This window comes from Triticum aestivum, chromosome 4A (assembly GCF_018294505.1).
Source record: "Triticum aestivum cultivar Chinese Spring chromosome 4A, IWGSC CS RefSeq v2.1, whole genome shotgun sequence".
Taxonomy (NCBI): domain Eukaryota; kingdom Viridiplantae; phylum Streptophyta; class Magnoliopsida; order Poales; family Poaceae; genus Triticum; species Triticum aestivum.
Window position 1 is genome coordinate 89,921,870 of NC_057803.1, and position 25,349 is coordinate 89,947,218.

At 44.9% G+C, this 25,349-nt stretch overlaps 2 protein-coding genes and 1 long non-coding RNA gene across 3 annotated transcripts; 2 read left to right on the plus strand and 1 right to left on the minus strand.

The window, feature by feature from the left end:
* Window positions 1-10,608: 10,608 nt before the first annotated feature.
* On the plus strand, window positions 10,609-11,185 carry LOC123081803 (uncharacterized). Its single transcript, XR_006438796.1, has 2 exons — window positions 10,609-10,823; window positions 10,907-11,185. It is a non-coding gene; the product is annotated as an uncharacterized lncRNA (long non-coding RNA).
* A 4,646-nt stretch (window positions 11,186-15,831) lies between these two features.
* Window positions 15,832-18,056, plus strand: LOC123085333 (uncharacterized protein DDB_G0275933). The gene is made up of 3 exons (XM_044506961.1): window positions 15,832-16,129; window positions 16,605-16,752; window positions 17,707-18,056. Exons 1-3 carry the CDS (start codon window positions 16,075-16,077, stop codon window positions 17,780-17,782), a joined length of 279 nt encoding a protein of 92 aa, XP_044362896.1. The 5' UTR covers window positions 15,832-16,074; the 3' UTR covers window positions 17,783-18,056.
* A 761-nt stretch (window positions 18,057-18,817) lies between these two features.
* LOC123085332 (solute carrier family 40 member 3, chloroplastic) lies at window positions 18,818-21,998 on the minus strand. Its single transcript, XM_044506960.1, has 12 exons — window positions 21,690-21,998; window positions 21,363-21,576; window positions 21,179-21,248; window positions 20,961-21,085; window positions 20,802-20,891; window positions 20,523-20,702; window positions 20,362-20,436; window positions 20,157-20,258; window positions 19,947-20,049; window positions 19,715-19,861; window positions 19,423-19,643; window positions 18,818-19,314 (listed from the first exon to the last, which is right to left on the minus strand). Exons 1-12 carry the CDS (start codon window positions 21,944-21,946, stop codon window positions 19,033-19,035), a joined length of 1,866 nt encoding a protein of 621 aa, XP_044362895.1. The 5' UTR covers window positions 21,947-21,998; the 3' UTR covers window positions 18,818-19,032.
* Between the last annotated feature and the right edge of the window lie 3,351 nt (window positions 21,999-25,349).

The window sequence follows — 25,349 nt, forward strand, 5'->3', positions numbered from 1 at the left end:
AATTCTGTAAGGCCTGCGGGTCGCTTGCATGTTCCCTCAAAGGTTGTGACAAACACTCGGGAGAGGTCCTCCCAAGTGTAGATGCTGCTGGGTGCCAACTGATTTAGCCACGCTCTGGCTGAGCCCTCTAACATGAGAGGCAAATGCTTCATGGCCACCTCATCATTGCCACCGCCAATCTGTACAGCCACTCGGTAATCTTCGAGCCAAGTGTCAGGCTTAGACTCACCGGTGAACTTGCTGACTCCAGTCGCCAACCTGAAGTTGGGAGGAATCACTGCGGCTCTGATGGCTCGACTGAAACACTCTGGCCCCGAAACATGTACTCTGCTGCTGGCAGGCGCATCTCTGTTGTGGCCTTCCCGATGAGCTCTGTTCCTGTCAACCAAACCTTGAACGAGGATAGATCTCGCGTCAAAGCCTGGGTCCCTGGGGTCGACTGGAATCCTCTGCCCAACACTATGAGGGCGCCTGTCATCTCGATGTCGAGGCGCATATGACCCACTCCTCGGGGGAGGGGTTGGCACTCGACGTCGATCATCACGATCGGATCGGTGATCATACTGCTCATTCCTTCTGTACTGATCATGCCGGTCACCACGTCCCTCACGCCTCGGGGGCGATCTCGGGCTGTGAGCCGACTGGACTGTATCTGTTGCAACGGATCGACTGTGGATCCTATTCCGCGACTGAGAAACAGCGGAATTCTGGTTTCCCGCCGCCCGGAGCAACGCTCTGATCTGCAACAAGCCCCTGCCAGCCTCCGACTGGGAGGGCTGAATCGATTCTGCTATATGGGGTGCGGCGGCCAAATTCTGAACTGGGGTTCGGTATACCTGCGTCGGCGGGAAGAGCTGACATCGACTAGACTCGGGAGCCCGCTGACGCACTTGCTCGTCGAGTGCTCGCTGGAGATTCTCCAGTCGAGTGCGCTCGGCCAAGTTAGCCAAGCGCGCGTCCTCCAAGGCCCAGGCCTCGGGGGTCTCTCCGACGATAGGAGTGTGGAGCGCGTCCATGTTCCGGCGGGAAAGCTCCTCTCGCTGTAATGACGTGAGAGGTTCAGGGAGATACTCATTGTGGGGATGCGACGGGTCGCCCCCACCCGCACCTCCATCAGCGCGAGGGAAACCGGGAGGACTGTGCGTTCCATCGACCGCCAGAACCTCAGCCACTGGGTCGCTGCTGTCGCACTCGGAGGCGGTCTCCGCGGAGCCAGTCGACACGTCAAACAGGCCGCAGAGGGATTCGTCGGGCTCGATTGCCGCGACTTGTGGGGCGGCCGACTGGCGAGCCGCGGCATGCCTCACCCACCTTTGAAGTCTCGACCGACCGGAGTGCTTGCACCGGTGGGAGACAGAGCGGGGAGACGACACGGGGGCCGACCGATACTGGGTCGACGGCTGCCGCAGGAGGACGCCACGAACGCATGCGCGGAAGTGCTTCGCACCGCGGACGGGGAGCGCGTCGATGTCGAGTGGTGCCTCCTAAAGCCAGGCGGAGTCATCGACGATGAACGTGAGCGCGCCGAGGCGGATCTCGCGGCCCTCCACCAAAACTCCGCACGAAACCATGATCAAAGGGATCGGAAAAATCGCAACTTCTCCAATCAGGCGCTAAGATTCCGGCCCCACGGTGGGCGCCAACTGTCGTGGTTCTAACTCTGACAGTGATGTAGGGGGGGTGTATGGAGAGGCTAGATCTCAGCTATTGGGAAGTTGTAAACACACGAGGATTACGAGTTCAGGCCCTTCTCGGAGGAAGTAACAGCCCTACGTCTCGGTGCCCGGAGGCGGTCGATTGGATTATGTGTGTATGAATAACAGGGGTGCGAACCCTTCATACTGAGGAGGGGGGTGGCTTATATAGAGTTCGCCGGTCCTCTCCTGCCCTCAGTAATGCAGGGTTTAAGGTATATTTAAGGTTGGGCGTTACTGGTAACGCCCCTGATAAAGTGCCATAATGACCATAAAGACTACTTAATAGCCGATCGTTTGCCTGCGGAGTGACTTTAAGCCTCCTGGCAGTCGAGTGGTTGGCTTCATGGTCGAGTGATAGCTTCTTGGTCGAGTGTCTTGAAACCGTCGAGTGGGATACCTTCAAGTCGATTGAAAGGTGACTTCTTCAAGGGATGTCCTTGGGTAGGGCTCTTTTGGACAGGTCCGTGCCCCTACCCTAGGTACATAGCTTCATCACCAGCCACCAGCCATGAGGGTGGGGGGCGCGCCCTACCCCCCAAGGCGCGCCCCCTGCCTCGTGGGCCCCCTGGTGACCCTCCGACGCCCATCTTATGCTATATGGAGTCTTTCGTCGAGGAAAAAAAATCATAAGCAAGCTTTCAGGACGAGACTCCGCCACCACGAGGCGGAACCTTGGCGGAACCAATCTAGGGCTCTGCACAGCTGTTCTGCTGGGGACACTTCCCTCCGGGAGGGGGAAATCATCACCATCGTCATTACCAACGATCCTCTCATCGGGAGGGGGTCAATCTCCATCAACATCTTCACCAGCACCATCTCATCTCAAACCCTAGTTCATCTCTTGTATCCAATCTTTGTATCCAAACCTCAGATTGGTACCTATGGGTTGCTAGTAGTGTTGATTACTCCTTGTAGTTGATGCTAGTTGGTTTACTTGGTGGAATATCATATGTTCAGATCCATTATGCATATTAATACCCCTCTGATTATGAACATGAATATGCTTTGTGAGTAGTTATGTTTGTTCCTGAGGACATGGGAGAAGTCTTGCTATTAGTAGTCATGCGAATTTGGTATGCGTTCGATATTTTGATGAGATGTATGTTGTCATCCCTCTAGTGGTGTCATGTGAACGTCGACTACATGAAACTTCACCATTGTTTGGGCCTAGAGGGAGGCATTGGGAAGTAATAAGTAGATGATGGGTTGCTAGAGTGACAGAAGCTTAAACCCTAGTTTATGCGTTGCTTCGTAAGGGGTTGATTTGGATCCATATGTTTCATGCTATGGTTAGGTTTACCTTAATACTTCTGTTGTAGTTGTGGATGCTTGCAATGGGGGTTAATCATAAGTGGGATGCTTGTCCAAGTAAGGATAGTACCCAAGCACCGGTCCACCCACATATCAAATTATCAAAGTACCGAACGCGAATCATATGAACGCGATGAAAACTAGCATGACGATAATTCCCATGTGTCCTCGGGAGCGCTTTACTTCATATAAGAGTTTGTCCAGGCTTGTCCTTTGCTACAAAAAGGATTGGGCCATCTTGCTGCACCTTATTTACTTTTATTACTTGCTACTCGTTACAAATTACCTTATCACAAAACTATCTGTTACCGATAATTTCAGTGCTTGCACATAATACCTTACTGAAAACTGCTTATCATTTCCTTCTATTCCTCGTTGGGTTCGACACTCTTACTTATCAAAAAGGCTACGATAGATCCTCTATACTTGTGGGTCATCAAGACTCTTTTCTGGCGCCGTTGCCAGGGAGTGAAGCGCCTTCGGTAGGTGGAATTTGGTAAGGAAAATTTTATATAGTGTGCTAAAATTTACTGTCACTTGTTACTATGGAAAGTAATCCTTTGAGGGGCTTGTTCGGGGTATCTTCACCCCGACCGGTAGAGTAAATAGTTGCTCCTCAACCTACTGAACCTACTGAAAATGTTTACTTTGAAATTCCTTCGGGTATGATAAAGAAACTGCTAGCTAATCCTTTTGCAGGAGATGGAACACTACATCCCGACTTACACTTAATCTATGTGGATGAAGTTTGTTGATTATTTAAGCTTGCAGGTATGCCCGATGATGTTATCAAGAAGAAGGTCTTCCCTTTATCTTTGAAGGGAGATGCATTGACATGGTATAGTCTATGTGATGATATGGGATCATGGGACTACAAACGGTTGAAAGTGGAATTACATCAGAAGTTTTATCCTATGCATCTTGTTTATCGTGATCGTAATTATATATATAATTTTTGGCCTCACGAAGGAGAAAGCACCGCTCAAGCTTGGGGGAGGCTTAAGTCAATGTTATATTCATGCCCCAATCATGAGCTTTCAAGAGAAATGATTATTCAAAAAATTTATGCTCGGCTTTCTGACAACAATCGCTCCATGCTTGATACTTCTTGTACTGGTTCCTTTATGATGAAGACTATTGAATTCAAATGGAATTTATTGGAGAGAATTAAATGCAACTCTGAAGATTGGGATCTTGATGAAGGTAAGGAGTCAGGTATAACACCTAAGTTTGATTGTGTTAAATCTTTTATGGATACCGATGGTTTCCGTAAATTTAGCACTAAATATGAACTTGAGTCTGAGATAGTAGCTTCTTTCTGTGAATCCTTTGCTACCCATGTTATATCCCTAAGGAGAAGTGGTTTAAATATAATCCTCCCATTGAAACAAAAGTAGTTGCACCTATTAAAGTTGAAGGAAAAACTATCACTTATGATGATCATGTTGTTCCCATTGCTTATGTTGAGAAACCACCTTTCCCTGTTAGAATAAAGGATCATGCTAAAGCTTCAACTGTGGTTCTTAAATGTAATATTAGAACTTATACACCTCCTGAGCAAGTTAAAGTTGAACCTAATGTTGCTATTGTTAAAGATCTCTTGGCTGATAATATTGATGGGCATGTTATTTATTTCTGTGATGAGACTGCTAGAATTGCTAAACCTGGTGCTAAAGATAAACATAGACATGTGGTAGGCATGCTTGTTATTTCTGTTAAAATAGGAGGTCATTGTTATCATGGCTTGTGTGATATGGGTGCTAGTGCCAGTGCAATACCTATTTCCTTATATAAAGAAATTATGCATGATATTGCACCAGCTGAGATAGAAGATATCGATGTTACCATTAAGCTTGCTAATAGAGATATTATTTCACCAATTGGGATTGTTAGAGACGTTGAAATCTTGTGTGGGAAGGCTAAATATCCTGCTGATTTCCTTGTTCTTGGTTCCCCTCAAGATAGCTTTTGTCCCATTATATTTGGTAGACCCTTCTTGAATACTGTTAATTCTAAGATAGATTGCAAGAAGGATGTTGTTACTATTGGTTTGGGTGATATGTCTCATGAGTTTAACTTCTCTAAATTTCGTAGACAACCCCGTGATGAATAATTGCCTAGTAAATATGAAAATATTGGTCTTGCTTCTATTGTTATGCCTCCTAATGATCCTTTAGAACAATATTTGCTAGACCATGAGAATGATATGTTTATGAATGAAAGAAGGGAAATAGATGAAGTATTCTTTAAACAGGGACCTATTCTGAAACACAACTTGCATGTTGAAATCCTAGGGGATCCTCCTCCACCCAAGGGTGATCCCGTGTTTGAGCTTAAACCATTACCTGATACCCTTAAATATGCTTATCTTGATGAAAAGAAGATATATCCTGTTATTATTAGTGCTAACCTTTCAGAGCATGAAGAAGACAAATTATTGAAAACTCTGAAGAAGCACCGTGCTGCTATTGGATATACTCTTGATGATTTTAAGGGCATTAGTCCCACTCTATGTCAACACAAAATAAACTTAGAGAAAGACGCCGAACCAGTTATTGATCACCAACGACGGCTGAATCCTAAGATGAAAGAAGTGGTAAGAAAAGAAATACTAAAGCTCCTTGAGGCAGGTATAATTTATCCCATTGCTGATAGTCAGTGGGTAAGTCTTGTCCATTGTGTCCCTAAGAAGGGAGGTATCACTGTTGTTCCTAATGATAAAGATGAATTGATCCCACAGAGAATTATTACAGGTTATAGGATGGTAATTGATTTCCGCAAATTAAATAAGGCTACTGAAAAATATCATTACCCCTTACCTTTTATTGATCAAATGCTAGAAAGATTATCCAAACATACACATTTTTGCTTTCTAGATGGTTACTCTGGTTTCTCTCAAATACCCGTGTCAGCTGATGATCAAGCAAAGACCACTTTTACTTGCCCTTTCGGTACTTTTGCTTTTGTGAAAAGATATATGAGGTTTTCATGGACGATTTCTCCGTTTATGGATCCTCTTTTGATGATTGCTTGAGCAACCTTGATCGAGTTTTGCAGAGATGTGAAGAAACTAATCTTGTTCTGAATTGGGAGAAATGCCACTTTATGGTTAATGAAGGTATTGTCTTGGGGCATAAAATTTCTGAAAGAGGCATTGAAGTTGATAAAGCTAAAGTTGATGCTATTGAAAAGATGCCATGTCCCAAGGACATTAAAGGTATAAGAAGCTTCCTCGGTCACGCCGGTTTTTATAGGAGGTTCATTAAGGACTTCTAAAAAAATTCTCGGCCTTTGACTAATCTATTACAAAAAGATATTCCTTTTGTCTTTGATGATGATTGCATAGAAGCATTTGAAATACTTAAGAAAGCATTGATTTCTGCACCTATTGTTCAGCCACCTGATTAGAATTTACCCTTTGAAATTATGTGTGATGATAGTGATTATGATGTAGGTGCTGTTCTAGGGCAAAGATTTGATAAGAAATTAAATGTTATTCAATATGCTAGTAAAACTCTAGACAATGCCCAGAGAAATTATGCTACTACTGAAAAAGAATTTTTAGCAGTTGTATTTGCTTGTGATAAGTTCAGACCTTATATTGTTGATTCTAAAGTAACTATTCACACTGATCATGCTGCTATTGAATACCTTATGGAAAATAAAGATGCTAAATCTAAACTTATTAGATGGGTTCTCCTGCTACAAGAATTTGATTTGCATATTATTGATAGAAAGGGAGCTGAGAACCCCATTGCAGACAACTTGTCTAGGTTAGAAAATTGTTCTTGATGACCCACTACCTATTGATGATAGCTTTCCCGATGAACAATTAAATGTCATAAATGCTTCTCGAACTGCTCCATGGTATGCTGATTATGCTAATTATATTGTTGCTAAATTTATACCACCTAGTTTCACATACCAGCAAAAGAAAAAGTTCTTCTATGATTTGAGATATTTCTTTTGGGATGACCCACATCTTTATAAAGAAGGAGTAGATGGAATTATTAGACGTTGTGTACCTGAGCATGAACAGGAACAGATCCTACGCAAGTGTCACTCCGAGGCTTATGGAGGACACCATGCTGGAGATAGAACTACACATAAGGTATTGCAATCCGGTTTTTATTGGCCTACTCTCTTCAAGGATGACCGTAAGTTTGTCTTGTCTTGTGATGAATGTCAAAGACTTGCTAATATTAGTAGACATCAAGAAATGCCTATGAATTATTCACTTGTTATTGAACCATTCAATGTTTGGGGCTTTGATTATATGGGACCTTTTCCTTCCTCTAATGGGTATACACATATTTTAGTTGTTGTTGATTATGTTACTTAGTGGGTAGAAGCTATTCCAACTAGTAGTGCTGATCATAACACCTCTATTAAGATGCTTAAAGAAGTTATTTTCCTGAGGTTTGGAGTCCCTAGATATTTAATGACTGATGGTGGTTCACACTTTATTCATGGTGCCTTTCGTAAAATGCTTGCTAAGTATGATGTTAATCATAGAATTGCATCTCCTTATCACCCACAATCTAGTGGTCAAGTAGAATTAAGTAATAGAGAGCTCAAATTAATTTTGCAAAAGACTGTTAATAGATCTAGAAAGAATTGGTCCAAGAAACTTGATGTCGCATTATGGGCCTATAGAACTGCATATAAAAATCCTATGGGTATGTCTCCGTATAAAATGGTTTATGGTAAAGCATGTCATTTACCTCTTGAGTTAGAACATAAGGCATATTGGGCCATTAAAGAGCTCAATTATGATTTCAAACTTGCTGGTGAGAAGAGGTTATTTGACATTAGCTCACTTGATGAGTGGAGAACCCAAGCCTATGAGAATGTCAAACTGTTTAAGGAAAAAGTTAAAAGATGGCATGACAAAAGGATACAAAAGCGTGAGTTTAATGCAGGTGATTATGTATTGTTATACAACTCTCGTTTAAGTTTTTTTGCAGGGAAACTTCTCTCTAAATGGGAAGATCCCTACGTTATCGAGGAGGTCTATCGTTCCAGTGCCATAAAAATCAACAACTTCGAAGGCACAAATCCGAAGGTGGTGAACGGTCAAAGAATTAAAGATTATATCTCAGGTAATCCCATGAATGTTGAAACTAATATTATTGAAACCGTAACCCCAGAGGAATACATAAGGGACACTTTCCAGAACGTTTCAGACTCCAAAAAGGAATAGGTATGTGGTACGGTAAGTAAACCGACTCCAAAATAGTTCTAATGGCAATTTTTCTCCGTTTTGGAATATTTAGAAAAATAAGAAAATAAGAAGCAGACCGAAAAGGACACGAGGCTTCCATGAGGGTGGAGGGCGCGCCCTACCCCCCTGGGAGCGCCCCTACCTTGTGGGCACATCGTGTGCTCTCTGGACTCCGTTTTCTTGCACGATACTTCTTCTGGTCGGTAAAAAATCATTATACAATCTCCCGAAGGTTTTGACCACCATATCACACAAATATCCTCTGTCTTTGTTTTGAGATGTTCCTGTTGTAGATTAGAGCAATATGTCGTCCCATGATTCGGAAGGAGAAAGCTATGTGGCTGATTACCTTGCAGCTCCTAAGGTCTATGGGGACGTGGAGCATTGTGGTTGGACTACGGAAGAAGAAGAGGACTATGAACCCAAGGGAAAAGAGGAGACGAGCTCAGATGAAGATGAAGTCCCATTACCTCAACCTGGGGACATGCATGTGGAGGTCAAAAAGTCAAGCCTCCCTGATAGAGCAAAGAAACCTAAGATCGATTTTATCCCTTTTCGCCTCTTGCAGGAAAACAAATAGGAATTATGCAAAAGGATATTAAGCCTTGAGCAGGAGATCGATGATCTAAGGGATCAAAATTCTGTCCTCAAGCGCAAATTAAGGAAGAAGCCTACGCCATCAACAAAACCAACACCTTCTTCACCGACAAAGAAGAACTGAGCATCGGGTATGGGCACTCCCCTTGGCAACTGCCAAGCTTGGGGGAGTGCCCTGGTATCGTATCACCATTACAACTTTTATCTTTACCGTTTTTCTTAGTCGATCCTTTTGATAATATCTTGATCTAGTAGAATAAAGTTTTAGTATGATCTAGTTGTGAGTTTTGCTTTATGATCCTTCTATGTAATCGAGTCCATGAGCTATATATAATAAATATCAGTGTCGAGTCAAGGACTTTATTATTTTGCTATGATCTTGAGGGAATAAAATAAAAGAGAAGAAATAAAATAGAAACAAAGAGATCATATGGATCTTATGGATAGTAATAAGCTCACATATAAAGAGTATGATGAATAAAAGTTGTTGAGAGTTGACAAACATAGTTTTGGTCATCGTTACAATGAATAGGAAGTAATAAAGAAAGAGAGGTTCACATATAAATATATTATCTTGGACATCTTTTATGATTGTGAGCACTCATTACAGTATGATATGCTAAAGAGTTGACGTTGGACAAGGAAGACAACGTAATGAGTTATGTTTTCTTTCATCTGAGGTATATTATATTATCATGGATCATCCAACATGTTGAGCTTGCCTTTCCCTCTCTTGCTAGACAATTTCTTTGCACCAGGTAGAGATACTACTTGTGCTTCCAAATATCCCTAAACCCAGTTTTGCCATAAGAGTCCACCATATCTACCTATGGATTGAGTAAGATCCTTCAAGTAAGTTTTCATCGGTGCAAGCAATAAAATTGCTCTCTAAATATGTATGACTTATTAGTGCGGACAAAATAATCTTTATATGATCTTGTGATATGTAAGAAATAAAAATGACAGACTACATAATAAAGGTCCATATCACAAGTGGCAATATAAAGTGACGTTCTTTTGCATTAAGATTTTGTGCATCCAACCATAAAAGCGCATGACAACCCCTGCTTCCCTCTGTGAAGGGCCTATCTTTTACTTTTATCTTCTACCTTACATAAAATTCATGGTGATCTTCACCTTTCCTTTTTACATTTTATCCTTTGGCAAGCACAGTATGTTGGAAAGATCCTGATATATATAGCTAATTGGATGTGAGTCTTTATAAACTATTATTGTTGACATTACCCTTGAGGTAAAACGTTGGGAGGCAAAACTATAAGCCCCTATCTTTCTCTGTGTCCGATTAAAACTTCATACCCATAAATATTGCGTGAGTGTTAGCAATTGTGAAATACTAAAAGATGGTTGAGTATGTGGACTTGCTAAAAAGCTCTTATATTGACTCTTTTCTATGTTATGATAAATTCCAATTGCCTCAATGACTGAGACTAGAGTTTGTTGGTTCTCAATGAAGTTTATGATTCATACTTGAAATTATGATTGAATTGTTACTTTAGCATAAGAGATCATATGGCAATATAATATATATATATATAGGAAAATGGGTCAGTACTCCTAGGAGTACATACTCCTAGCACCAAACAGCTCACGCCGATGTGGTAACGGGTCAAAAATGCATGCCCATTAGCAATTATTTAATCAAATAAAATTATTAATTAACTACCTGATAAATCTCTCTGCATGGATCACACATAGTTTGAAAATTAGTTCCAAGAAATTAGGGATCAGGGATGTGCGTAGTTGCCCACATATTAATACCTTGCCTGACGGCGACGCGCCCGTCCGGTGATACTCTCCCAGCCCGATCTCCAATTTCTTCGATGCACGGCCCATCCCAACCTGCGGCGAGCTGATCCATCCGGGGGACTCCGGCGAGAGCGGCTGCCATCCAACATCCGGGACTCTGTCCCGGTGCTAAAAATTGGGGTTTGCCATCCAAGTACGTGCTCCATCTGGGACTCCGGCGGTGATACGTAAGAGACATCCTTGTGTTATTTTCTATAAGCATTCATGTTAACTCCATGCATTCATCTCGGCTCGTTGTTGCATGTCACAGTAGTGAAATCAGGGCAGTCCAAGGGCTCCATGGTGAACATAGATGCGGTCGGCGGTGGCGCTCGACGGCTCGGCTCGATGACAGAGAGAAGATACGTGCGGCGGCGACACGATGACCTAGGATTGCATACGTCGGGCTTTATTTTGGCAGATGCAATATAAGCATCCTGCTACTCTAGTTAATTGTAAGGCAAATCAGTAGATCCATGGAAATGATAGCTACTGTACATGTTGTCTGTTCATGGACTAATTGCTATGATGTATGATTAAATTATACTTACATCCTACTACAAATTTATATTCGTGTGCGTACATGATCAGATGGCATCGGCTGATCCACCATATGTATGCAACATGCATACGCAGCAAGCATGCAAGGGCAAGCGTGCTCTCCGCTGTGATGTATATATACGTTTGTATTTTCTGGTGTGGACCAATATAAATATTTAAAACATCTATACTTTTTTGTATTTAAATAATTATAGTACACCAGTCTGATCGGTATTTGTAGTACATACTCCTTTGTAAACCAAGTGGCAAGTGGTATATACCGTTGATCTGGTATGAACATTGTAGTATATACTTCTTCCATCGCAAGAAAATATGGTATATACTACATGGCAAAAATTGTGGTATATACTCAATCCTAAAAAATGGCATATACTCCGTCACTAGAAAGTGGCATATACTATATTGTGAAAAACAATTTGACATACACTTCACTTAAATAAATGTGGTATATACACCATCTATAAAATGTGGTGCATACTTTACCAAAATTTAGTACACTACATTTGGAAAAGGTGGTACATATTGAGTTATTGGCACACGAGAAAAATTATAATCCATAAAAGAAAGTGATGTATGCTTCATTTTAAACAAAATTGTGGTATGTGCTCCATAATTTTTTTGATGCATACTCCATCAGGAAAATGTTTTCTATACTCCATTACAAATATATATGGCCGACAAATATTAATACATGGGTACTAAAAGAATTAGCTACCATAGACCTCACGTGCATGCAGTGCTTTTTTTGATGGGAACATGCATGCACTACTTCACTTCACCTATATACTCATTTTTTTAACCTGTATACTCATACATGCAAGGAGTGTGGTCAAAAGGTTTCGATGTTCAGAAGTTGAGATCCACAAGTACAGTCCCTTAATTCTAGGATCAGAGACCTATCCGTGCGCACCACAACAGAAAAGTAGCTCCAATTTTTTCTGATTAGTTGGTTTGTTAGATATTGGGTATATCCACTCAAAGGACCCGTTAAAGGGTGGGAGTATGTACTCCTGGGAGTATAAAAGAGGTGTCCTATATATACTCATGGGCCCTCTGTTGTTGTTCTAAGAATGATCATGATGCCCTCATGTCCGTATTTTATTTTTATCAACACCTCTATTTCTAAACATGTGGACATATTTTTCGATTTCGGCTTTCGCTTGAGGACAAGAGAGATCTAAGCTTGGGGGAGTTGATACGTTCATTTTGCATCATGCTTTTATATCGATATTTATTGCATTATGGGCTGTTATTACACATTATGTCACAATATTTATGCCTATTCTCTCTTATTTTACAAGGTTTACATAAAGATGGAGAATGCCGGCAGCTGGAATTCTGGGCTGGAAAAGGAGCAAATATAAGAGATCTATTCTGCACAACTCTAAAAGTCCTAAAACTTCACGGAAGTTATTTTCAGAATATATAAAAAATACTGAGGGCAAGAAGTACGAGAGGGGGGCCACCCACCAGCCATGAGGGTGGGGGGCGCGCCCTACCCCTCTGGGCGCGCCCCCCTGCCTCGTAGGCCCCCTGGTGGCCCTCTGATGCCCATCTTCTTCTATATGGAGTCTTTTGTCGAGGAAAAAAATCATAATCAAGCTTTCGGGACAAGACTCCGCCGTCACAAAGCGGAACCTTGGCGGAACCAATTTAGGGCTCCGGCAGAGCTGTTCTACCGGGGACACTTCCCTCCGGGAGGGGGAAATCATCACCATCGTCATCACTAATGATCCTCTCATCGGGAGGGGGTCAATCTCCATCAACATCTTCACCAGCACCATCTCATCTCAAACCCTAGTTCATCTCTTGTATCCAATCTTTGTATCCAAACCTCAGATTGGTACCTATGGGTTGCTAGTAGTGTTGATTACTCCTTATAGTTGATGCTAGTTGGTTTACTTGGTGGAAGATCATATGTTCAGATCCATTATGGATATTAATACCCCTCTGATTATGAACATGAATATGCTTTGTGAGTAGTTACATTTTTTCCTGAGGACATGGGAGAAATCTTGCCATTAGTAGTCATGCGAATTTGGTATTTGTTCGATATTTTGATGAGATGTATGTTGTCATCCCTCCAGTGGTGTCATGTGAATGTCGACTACATGACACCTCACCATTGTTTGGGCCTAGAGAGAGGCATTGGGAAGTAGTAAGTAGATGATGGGTTGCTAGAGTGACAGAAGCTTAAACCCTAGTTTATGCGTTGCTTCGTAAGGGGCTGATTTGGATCCATATGTTTCATGCTATGGTTAGGTTTACCTTAATGCTTCTGTTGTAGTTGCGGATGCTTGCAATAGGGGTTAATCATAAGTGGGATGCTTGTCCAAGTAAGGATAGTACCCAAGCACCGGTCCACCCACATATCAAATTATCAAAGTACCGAACGCGAATCATATGAATGTGATGAAAACTAGCTTGACAATAATTCCCATGTGTCCTCGGGAGCGCTTTACTTCATATAAGAGTTTGTCCAGACTTGTCCTTTGCTACAAAAAGGATTGAGCCATCTTGATGCACCTTATTTACTTTTATTACTTGCTACTCGTTATAAATTACCTTATCACAAAACTATCTGTTACTGATAATTTCAGTGCTTGCAGAGAATACCTTACTGAAAATTGCTTATCATTTTCTTCTGCTCCTCGTTGGGTTCGACACTCTTACTTATCAAAAAGGCTACGATAGATCCCCTATACTTGTGGGTCATCAGTCTTATCCATCACATCATTCTCTAATGATGTGATCCCGTTTATCAAATGACAACACATGTCTATGGTCAGGAAACTTAACCATCTTTGATTAACGAGCTAGTCAAGTAGAGGCATACTAGTAACACTCTGTTTGTCTATGTAATCACACATATACTAAGTTCCCGGTTAATACAATTCCAGCATGAATAATAAACATTTATCATGATATAAGGAAATATAAACAACAACTTTATTATTGTCTCTAGGGCATATTTCCTTCAACAACCCGAGCAATGGCCGAACAAGCGACCCGAGCAAGGACCTGCTTTCTTGGCCATCACGAACAAGCGGATATATTAGGAGCTATAATAGGTATCAATACGAGTGATATATAGCTTTGGTTGTTTAAAATGCTCTAGCAATTTCATAGTGCATGTACAACGGTGCTATATTAGGAGTGCTACATAGGATAAATACCGAGATGAGGAGAAAGAAAATAGTACTCCCTTCTTTCATCTATATAGAGTCTAATGCGTTTTTTAAGACTGCCTTTGATTATTGACAAGGTTAATAGTACATGACATGCAAAATGTTTAAATTATATCAGTAAAAGCTCCTTTCACACACGAATTTAGCGGCGTGCTTTGTGTAAGTTGCATATCATATATTATTGCTCTAATATTTAGTCAAAGTTAACCTCAAAAAACGCAACGCATTATACCATATATAGATGGAAGGAGGGAATAAGAAAAGTTTCACCTTCTCTTAATTAATCTCTTAACACTAGTATTCTCACCACATATATAGGGATATGTAGTTGATAAGGCTCGAAATAATCCATGGTACATATTTTTTTATTGTTTTATCTTGATTACGTGGTGGATATAAGATATTTTTTTGCATGGTAATACGTATCTCATTTATATAGAATAAAGATCAAGTTATAAGGCACGTAAGCACCGACCATATATGACTGAAAAGATAGGAAAATCCTATGCAAAATACCAGTGCATGTCCCTTTCCTTCGACACCACCGAAGCGGCCACCAAAGGGTAAAAAGACAGATCACCTCTTCGCCCAAGCTCGACGCGGCTCCATCGCTGATCAGCAGCTTTACGAAACTCCAAAATAGTTTGCCAAAAGCAAAACCATAGCCGTTGAAAGAATCAGACCGGGGCAACATGTCCCCGGACACGCCATCGAACTTCAGAACTGACACCCTCGCATGACGACGACGTCGCAGAAGGAAACCAGAACTACCCGCCTTCAACCACAGACCCAACACAAGATACTCCATCCTCCAGCTGTCACTTGCGTAGACAACCGCCTGCGCGTACTCCTGAACGACAAAACCTCCCTGCTCCACCATGATGTCGGAGACAACGCCACAGCAACGGGGACAGAGCAGAAGGAGAGACACACCTGATGGAGTCGCCGCCGCCGCTTCGTCAACACCATCCATGAACCCTAACGCTGTCGATCTGAGGGATCGACAGAGACACGATACCATCAACTCCGAGACGCCGTCATGAAGGACACCGTCGGTGTGGGAGTGGGGTTGAGGCAGATTTATTCGTCTGAGCACCGCTCCCACCACCCCAACGACGCACCACGACCTACAAATCCAAAACCTAACTACAGAGCGGAGGAACGGGGTCCCCCCCTCCCTCCTGTCGCCGGAGCAGCGGCCGAAGGGAGAGGGAGCCAGCGCACCGGCCGGTGGAGATCGGAGGAAAAGAGTCGCCTCGCCCTAGTCACCTGGTGGCGGCGGCTAGGGTAGGAAACGATAGCTCCGTTACCTACGTGGTCGCGGTGGATATAAGATAAGACAGCCTTATCAACCACTGTGCATGCCTGTACGTACCTTGAAAACCAGTAAGTTGCCCTCAAGAGAAAAAAACAGCAAGTTCTTTTTGAACAATGAAAAAAAAAACAGTAAGTAGACGGGCCGGATCTTAGTTGGGCTGTGTGGAACCAACCCCAACAGCCCAAAAGCCCTTGCCCCCGAATCTCTTCCACGTTGTCCCTTCGGCCACCAAAGAAAGGGGAAACCCGATAGGAAACCTCCCTGTCAATGGCCGCCTCCCCTTCCAAGGGCATTAGGGTTTAACTCCAACTTCTCCTAGATCTCCCTCACCGCCCCTCTCCACGATCAGGCACCGCAGCACCTGGTAGCCTCATGGGGTACCTGCAGGAGGCCAGGGAGAATCACGTGAAGAAGAAGGTCGAGGAAGGTGAGTCAAACCCCCAAGCTTCCAATTCTTGGCGATTCGGAATATTGAGAAATGCAGAGCTCGTCCTTGTTCTCCAGCAGATGCGAAATCGGGCAGTGCGTGAACTCCGCGGGCGTTTCCTCTTGAAATCACAACGCAATCTGAGCAGAATAATGCGTAGCGGTAGCGGTAGTTGGCTGGTTGCAGTTTCACCGAACCAGGGAGGCTCTGGCTATGAATCTTATTTAAGGGAGGCGTTGTTGTGCGTAGTGGTAGTGGTAGTTGGCTGGTTGAAGTGGTCTGCAGAAAGCTGAATTGATGTTACTAGCTCGTGTTATTACGTGTTTATGAAATTTGGGAACTCTGTTCTGGTAGAATCTGCTAGTGGTTCACCGGAATGAGAAATTGTGGGCATGTTTTAAAGTATGTCAGTTAAAGGTTCTCGTTCTTGTTTATCTGAAAGAGCTAGTTTTGCCCATTGTGTTTCTCTTTTCAGCTTTGCGCAGCAAAATGAAACAAAAGGCCCTCAAGGAATGTGATGTGCTGTGTTCAAAATATGCCGAATGTGCTCGAGGAAGAACTTTCTCTGTGGTTTGGACATGCCGCAAGCAAGCCAAAGAGTTGAATAACTGTCTTCATCAATTGTAAGTGACCATTATATGTCTGTTATAAACTTCTGTTTTTGGACAAATCTTGCAAGTTATATCTTGATTCTTGTTTAAACCTCATTTGTTAAGGTAGAGTCTCACTCGTGCAAATAGAAAATTAAAGCTTTGAAGACCCCGATATTGCTCCTTAAGTATAAATAGAAACATTGTGCTTGTGGATTAATCACCGAAACTAATAAGCTGGCCTTTATTCGTCATTCAGCAGAATTATAATGTTAAAGATATCTATATATTGTACAGACAATGAGGCAATGTGGATACGTCTGATAAATTAGTTCATGCCTGTGAGTTTCTCATGATTCTAACACCTCATATACTACGTAGACGCTAGATTTTTCATTACTGACAGAACTATGTCTCCTTTTATATGCAAGTCCTTCATATGGTGTACTTCTGGTAATCGATTTGGGTTTAGAAGCTGTCTTGTTGACAGCTGTTGCTGTTATTGACAAAATTGTCTTTGACAGTAGCACCAGGTTCATTTGGAATTTTATAGAGCCAAGTTTGCTGTAGGCTTTGATTTGTAGTCCGAAGTTCTGACCGTGCCATGAACTTGCGCCAGTTCTTGAGAGCAGCGCCTGGACAGAGTGTAAAACCATTGGACAAGATCAAAGAATATGATCTACTTGTCACCAATGGTAGTTTTCATTTGAGGAACCTACTGCTGAAACATGTTTGATGATCAGTGCATTTGCCTGAATCTTGAGAAGTGCATTTATGCTATTAATTCTGACCACATGGCGTCTCTGTCGAAGTGACAATCATAACCAAAATCTGTTATGAGCTGTGCCATGGAATTTGGTTCCACCTAATTGGAAGGTGGTTACCATTACCTTTTTTTTCTCTATCCTTGAAGTGGCATGTTGCATACTAGCATTGGCGTAGACACCTCATTCGTTGTAATTCCCACGCGCTTTTGTATGTTGGCAGCACCAATGATGCAATACTGGAAGATATGAAGAAGGCTTACATGGATGGGCAAGAGAGCAAGGAGAAGAACAAATAATCTTTATGCACGGATAAATGGAAAGCCATGGTTCTCCATGCCTGTACGTACACTGGAATTTGGCAGTTGCTTACTGGTTATCTTAGTTGATTGATGCTGAATTCCTAGAGACCTTTTGTGAACATTTGGGTTTGTCCAGATGCATAACCTGGTATGATCTCAAGGAATCCATGTAGTACTTTTATCGACTTGCAAGTTGTGCTAGATAGCATTATCCTCCAATAACTGGTTTAGCTGGCCAAAGTTTTCAGTTTAACCTCCAAAAGGTAATTAAGTACTGAATCATTCACGAAAATACATTTTCAAGCTTTGGTCCAAAAAACAGAGAAGTCGCCAGTTTTGTTCAACCGTCACTGTAAAAACATAATGCCAGAAAGTTGTCTTTTCTTTCTTTCTTTTTCTTTTTTTGCGAAACGCCTTGTGTTTCTGTTGAATATGCAATATACTGTACCTTCTGGATGCACTCGGTTGTTCAGTGTTTTCCTTGTTCTTTTTGACAAAACCTGACCCTCTTTTGAATGTTTAACCGAAAATGACCCTTGTCTGAAGCTTTAACCAAATATAGCTCTATTGGTCAATATAACTCATTCCAGCGCTAAACTTGGCTAGATCAGCAACAGGCATCTTGGTTTTGAGAAAAACTTGGCGACATCGCAAAAAAAAAAATGACGATTTGGGTTCAACTCCAACGACCTTGGAGCTGACCTATTTTCCATTCTGGGCAGTAGCTTTCGTGCTGAGCTCTCAAAGCTGAGCGTCAGAGTAAGTAGCTCTGACCCGTGCGGGAAATTGCTAAGTTTTTCTCCCCACCAAGAATGGGTGGTGCAAAGCAAGAGTAAAATTTTGTTAAACTTTTGCAGTATCATCTTTAACTAAGCTTTTAGAAAAGGGTTAATATTGTCTATTTTCACTCATTTTCACCCAAATAAATTTCATAAAGATTTAGAGAATGTGATCATGTTCCTCAAAGATCGATGTATATTCTATGGTTGTTGTTATAGCATCTGGAAACTTGCTGGATAAGCACAAAGTAAAGAAAAAACTAAACATTCAGTTTTATATGATTCGTCGCAAAGAGGTTCTCTCATGGAAATATTCATCACCTCTTCAACTGTGCAATGCAAAATTTGTGTAAAGCATCGGAACTTCCGAAGATCCATTCTGTGGGAAGTGCCGACGTCTTGTCTTAAGTATCGTGTGAGGGTCAAGAAATCGCGACTCGTGCGAAACTGCTTGTCACTCGCGCATGATCACGACGGAAAGAGCGTTTTCAGCTGCTGGGTGGGGTTTGCCAGCCAGGCACAGTAGAGCCAGGCGGCCGCGGCGACAGCGGCCGCCGAGAGCACGGCGACAGCACCAAAACGAGAGACGTCCTTGGCGGCCACCGCCACCGCCATCATCCCGAGCTCCGCGAGGCTGGCGACGGCGATCTCCGTCGCGCCGATCAGCTTGGCCTTCCCCATGGGGCTCCCGGTCTGCACCACCTGCAGCCCGATCACGCTGTACGCCATGTGCCCCAGCCTAGACACCACCTGCATGCGCGCGAGCGCCCAAACCCCCATTAGTCCACCAAAAAATCGATCAAAGCAGACTGTTGCATTTCTCGCGGCGGCGGAAATGCTCTCGACGGACGGACTTACGATCAGGCCGAGGAAGGCGAAGAGGGCGCCTCCACGTGAGATGGACCCGGTCATGTAGATGACGACTGCCGCTCCCAGGAGCGCGCTCTGGGCGAGCAACCCGGCCGCTCCGGCCTTGAGGATGCCGAGCTCCTTGACAAGGCTCGGCGTCATGAATGTCGCGAGGATCCCCGTCAGCGCCGACGAGCCCCCGAACACGCCGAGGACCAACGGGCTCACGCCTGCCAACAACGAGCTCAGTGATCCCTGGAGCGTCAATAAGTTGGCCGTGCAGTGGCGCAGATGGACGCACCGTGATGGATCAGGAACGTGGTCATAAGAGCGCCGGGGGCGAGGGCGACGTTGAAGCAGACGAGCACGTAGGCGAGGCTCGCCGGGAGGACCGGCTGGCTGATGTACTCGCTCCACCCGCGTCTGATGGTGGCCACAGCATCGACCACTGTCAGACATGACACGGTGCTAGAATTACTATGAACTCCATGTACAGTTTTATCTAGGCTTCTAGCTGCATGTACCCGTCTCACCTATCCTCCGGACGTCGAAAGTAGAAGCAGCAGGCAGGCTTCTATGTTCAGGGTGATCGAAGACGCTGTCGGCGAGTCGGTTCATCGCGCCTCCCAGAAAAATCTTCAAAAAGAAAATATTTAAGAATTTTTCAGGAACTTAACAGTGAAAAGTTTAATGTATATTGCTCGAGACGAGGAGAAATCAATGTAGTGCAGCTAGTATCATACATGAAGAGGTAGAGCAGAGAGCGATATGAGGCAGGAGAGCTTGATGCAGGTCAGCGGGTCGTTCTTAGAGAGCAGGAATGCAAAGACTGACGCGCCCGCCGTCTGAACATGAAAACCATACACCGACCCCTCTTTCAAAACAAAACCATATACCACTGATTACACAATGTAGAATGCAGAGATGAAGCGGATGCAGATGTCTGACCTCGCAGATCAGATCGACTCTGCTGAGCGTAGCATTCGCCTGCGCGAGCGCGATCCGCCTGCCTTCCCCTGCGAGCTTCAGTCACACATTCAAACGGTCTCCACATGAGAAAATTTTCCCCAGACTCATGAAGCTTTGACGCGCGAGCTATATAGGCTCACCTGCACAACGAAATCACGCTCGGCGATGATGCCGAGCGACACACGGGAGAGACTGTCGACGGCTGTGGACGCCACTAGCACGGCGAACCATGGCCGCAAGAGAAGCGCCGGCGCGGTGGATGCCCTTGGGAAGCTGACGGCATACGTGATCATTGCCGCCGACACCAAATGTGCTGCGGTCTGACACGTTGAGGACACGCGGGTGACAAGAACGCAAAGAATTTCAGCAGCAGAGAAGCATGAGCACTAAAAATTCTCAAGGATTGTTCAGAGAATCACCTGAATTACAGTCAGAGAGCGGTACGTGGGAATCAGAGGGAGCGAGCTCACGAGGTTCCCCACCAATGGACCTGCGACGAACACCAGGAGCTGCGCATCGAATTCAGGCACTTGAGTCAGGAACTAATGTGAGCAGGGGAGCTTGATCAGGTCAGGCACCTTCGTGAAGAACCCAAGAACCGCGACCGGGAGGAGGCTCTGATGCAGCGTGGCGACTGCGGCAGGCCAGGTGAAATTCCAGAGGTGCTCCGTCGCGTTCCCGGCGAGGCAGGCCCCGTACAGAGCTGTCGCCGGTAAGTAGACATATATAAGGTGCTCGAGAATCACTGATTTCTAGTGGTAATTCACATTACGAGTACTACTAGATAGTATGCTACCTTTCATGGCGGCTGGGTAAGCAGGGGTTGATTCCAAGTGGCCCTCTGCGCCGTTTCCCTTCCTCTGGGCCTGGAATTTCATATCAAGAATTCAAGATTACTGTGCACCAGTCTGCAAATGGTGAGCTCTGTGAAGAGGAAGAAATGAGAAGAGTTTTGATGGAAGAAGAGTGGCGGCGATCACCGGCACGGTGGCGAGGAGAAGGGATGGCGCGAACTCATCCTTGAGTAAGATCGGCTCGGTTCGTTGGATATTGGACGAGGACAGGTTCACGAAGGGAGGGCCGCCGTCTTCGTATCCTACGGCGGAGGCACCCTCGCCGCTGTACTCTGCCAGGCTTGTACCGGAGCTCGCGCTGGTGTGGCAGCTTCCGGCGAACCGGCTATTTGACCTCAAACTGCGAAACGCGCCACAATCAGCGGCTGGACTGGATGAACGCCTCTAGTGCCTCTACCGTATTCCGAAAGCAAGCCTGAAGAAACGGGAGGTGCACGAAGAAGCCGGGTGTACCTCCGCGGCGGCGAGACTCGGCAGCCCGGGTTCCGAGCGAAGGCTGCTGGTGCCGGTTTGCGGCGCGAAGTGGAGGAGGAGGATGAAGGCGAGAGAACCTTGGGCATGGAGATGGAGGCAGGCATGGCCGCCCCGCGTTGTCGTCGACGGCAGGCGCCGGCGCGCGGCGCGCGCGGGAGTTGAATGAAACGGATAAGGTGGCCGTTCGGGCCGTGGGGATATGCCTGCGCAAGGCTTTTGGGCCTCACGATAATCATCTGTCCGGGCCAACCTTTTCTGCGGCCCGTAAAAGCTATCTTGCTGCTAATCCCCCGTTCTGCTCTTCGCTGATACACTTGCTTGGGTGCTTCTACTACTAAAAAATAACTTGCTTGGGCGCTGACCGCAGCTCGTCGTCGCCTCGTCGGTCGGTCGGTCGTCAAAGGTTGCTTGTCCGTCTGGTTGGTGATGTCCTCCTTTCAGCAATGGAGGATGGTGCCGGTCTTTGACTAGAGCCCGCTGTTTTCTAGTGCAAGCGGCACTGATCCTCCGGGTGATCCTTGATTGGACGCTCTGGTTGTTGGACATCAAATTGTTTTCAGATTCGACGTGACACATGGCCAGTTCTTTCTTCTTTGCAGGATACAAAGAGTCACTCGTGTTTTACTGTTGTGTGCTCTACATGAACATTATTTTGAGGTGCGTTTTGTTGGTAGTAGCTGTGTTTGCGTTGTAATGCACATTTGATTTCTATGTATGAAACCGGGGGAGCAAATCCCTTTCAACAAAAAAACATGAACATTATTCACAACAGACTGGCTAGAAACAGCCAGTTCTATGTAGGAATACAAATAGCCAGTTCTCTATTTTTTTAACGGCTGCCAGTTCTTTGTTGGGATACAAAAAATACGCATGGTGACTCCAGAACTGTCTGTATAGCCCAGGAAGACCGGCCCAGGTCGTAACAATACAATTGAGCCAACTGTTCGAGTCCCCAAGATTTCTTCTGAAACTTATAATTTTCGCCTCCATCTCAAATTTCCCATCCAAAGTTGGAGCATTTCTGACCCTGATCTTTTCCCTGGTGCATGCACTGCATCTACTAGTAAGGTGGTCTATTTGGAGCTGGCTGTCTTCTGTGGTCAAGTGGAGGATAGCCTGTTGATTCAATTCACTAGGCCACTGGGCACCCATCCTATCAACCCTACTACCACTAGGCAGGGTAGTGTAGCTTTTAGAAAAACACACGCTCGTGTTGGTGTAGGGCACATTGACTCTCCCACGTGGCGCAGTGAGTGCCACATTCGCCAGGGAAAAAAAAACTTCCACCTCATCCTGCATGCATGAATATATCATGCAATATTGCGTAGGCCGCAGCGTTGGATGCGTCTCCAACCGAGCGAGCCCACGCATGGGCGGGAACAGTGCCCCCATTTATCCGGTGCACATGCGTGGCCAGACCTCCACGACCTCTGGAGACGACGGCGCGCGCGGGCCGGGGCCCGGGGGATTAAAATCGAGTGCGGGGATTGAAATCTGGTTGGGCTTGGCGACAACCCGGGCCCGTGGCGCGTACGCAAGAGTCAAGATGCAACGCACGCATCCCGTGGATAACATTAAGGCCATGCCGCCAATGATTTTCGCCATTAATGGCTTGCTTGTCGCCGCAAGTGGAAGGTTGATTCAGGATTGGACTTTCTACTATGGCTGCGAGTCGAGTCTTTTGGGCGTGATCAGATCTCCCCTACCATGGTGTAGCCATGTAGAGTAGGGATTAGCACTCGTTTTGTTGATCCTTTAGCTTGCTAAGGATGCATTTGGTTGAAGGTGCCGTATGAATGGGTTGGGACCGTTCAATTTTTTTGGGATTGAACCATTCAATTCATGTGTTTGGCTGAATATAAGTGGTGAGCTAATTATTTAGGACGGGACCACCAGTCATGCTCACATAGTCATGCATGCAAAGGGTGGCCATTTGATTCGACCGATTTGGTTGGGTGAAACGGTTCAGCATCTTCATGGCATATTCTCTTTTTTTGGCTCGAACCATTCATGTGCTTTATAACCAAACATGTCTATTTTCTGAACGATCCCAACCCATTCATGACCGCCCTTGCAACCAAACGCACCCTAACTTATTTGTCACACCTTGCTTAGCTGAGTGGTAACGACAAACTGATCAACAGCACTTCCCGGAAGCTAGAAACTTTTGACAGTTGGAGAGACTTTTACAGTGCCGCGCGCACTTGCAGCACCTAGAAACAAGCTCAGGGAGTCGCGGTTTCCATCCGGAAGCACGGATTCAGAAAGTTGTGACGTGGCCGCGCAAAGCGGATAACCACGACCGACTTGGGCCACTCTGGTGTGGTGTGCTTCTGCCGTTCTTGGTTGGTGCACCGGCCGAGGTTAGGAGGAGGAGGCGCCGGTGATCGACGCACGTATATCCACGCACACGCACATAGCCTTTACGATACGCGCCTAGTCTTTTTCTGTGTGCCGATCGTGCGCGTTGTGCGCCTTTCTCCGATGCGACGCGGAGCGAGCTAAAAGCGATAGCGAGACACGGGAGCCTGCCGAGTCGTCTGGTAAAAGGGGGCGACGAGCGGAAAGAAAGAAAGGAAGAAAGCGGCTGGGTCGAGCTCGTGTATGGTGTGGCGCTCGTGCGGGTGCGGGTCGCCGGAACTATGAGGCGTCGCCGTGAGGTGCCGTCGACGGTGACCATATGGATAGGAGGATGCGTGCATCCCGTGTCCGCATGAGCAATTTGTACAGCCGTGCAGATTTCATTTTAAAAATGTATATATCTAGATGTACCATATTTCATAGAAGGCGCCGAGTACAAGAGATTACAACTTACCGCGAACAGCAACGAATGTACTAGAAACACCACATCCGATCTAATAAAAAACAATAGCCACCACAAGTAATACAAACAGAGGCATGTCCTAAGTAGATTGTGCTGATTTTGTTAGTGTTGATTGAGGGGTTGGACAAGGAGGGGGGAAGCATGATTTGTACTTTGGAGGGGCGTCAACTCAAAGTTAGGCATAGGCCGGTTCCTACCACTACCTTAAGAATAGTCTACCTTGGGCTACGGGAAAATAAAATACATGGGTTGAGATCGATGGTTGTGTTGGTTCACTTTGTTTATCACATGGTTAAGAGGATTGTCATTAAGCTATGGTGTGGATTTTTTTTTAGCAAAAGAAGGGGGACACCCCTTCGATTTCATTAACGAAACCAGCGCACGAAACCAGGTTCAAGTAACAGGTAACCCTAGTTCTAAAAACGAAGCTACCCCTATAAGAGGGAAGCACCAGTCTAACCAGTTCAGAGCATAAAAGAGAACACGGTAAGTATCTGGGCCACAGGCGGCATGGGATCAAGAGGGCGCAACCTCGTCAGAATAAAGCAAAAGACCAATTCCTAGCTTCACAGGAATGGAAGTCGGTCTGCTTCAGCCTATCAGACGTAGCACTCCAGTCCTCCATTCCCGTGATGCCTTGTAGATCTCACTTGCTACTCGTTCGATTAGCTTTGCCCCCAGCATCTGAAGGCTTTGTTCTGGGTTTTTTTCCTACAAAATAGACCAATCCACAATCCAGTTGCATGTGAGTTTTATCAAAGTCATAGGATCATTAATCTTTTTATCTCGAAAAATAATATCATTTCTACATTTCC

What these genes read in the sequence shown, in the direction of transcription:
- LOC123085333 (XM_044506961.1), top strand. Translation starts at nt 16,075, where the DNA reads ATGGGGTACCTGCAGGAGGCCAGGGAGAATCACGTGAAGAAGAAGGTC. An exon ending in GAAGAAGAAGGTCGAGGAAG is followed by an intron (nt 16,130 to 16,604) that starts GTGAGTCAAACC and finishes TTCTCTTTTCAG; the next exon opens with CTTTGCGCAGCAAAATGAAA. An exon ending in AATAACTGTCTTCATCAATT is followed by an intron (nt 16,753 to 17,706) that starts GTAAGTGACCAT and finishes GTATGTTGGCAG; the next exon opens with CACCAATGATGCAATACTGG.
- LOC123085332 (XM_044506960.1), bottom strand. Translation starts at nt 21,946, where the DNA reads ATGATTATCGTGAGGCCCAAAAGCCTTGCGCAGGCATATCCCCACGGC. An exon ending in TTCTCCTCGCCACCGTGCCG is followed by an intron (nt 21,249 to 21,362) that starts GTGATCGCCGCC and finishes ATGAAATTCCAG; the next exon opens with GCCCAGAGGAAGGGAAACGG. An exon ending in GCTCTCTGACTGTAATTCAG is followed by an intron (nt 20,703 to 20,801) that starts GTGATTCTCTGA and finishes TCAACGTGTCAG; the next exon opens with ACCGCAGCACATTTGGTGTC.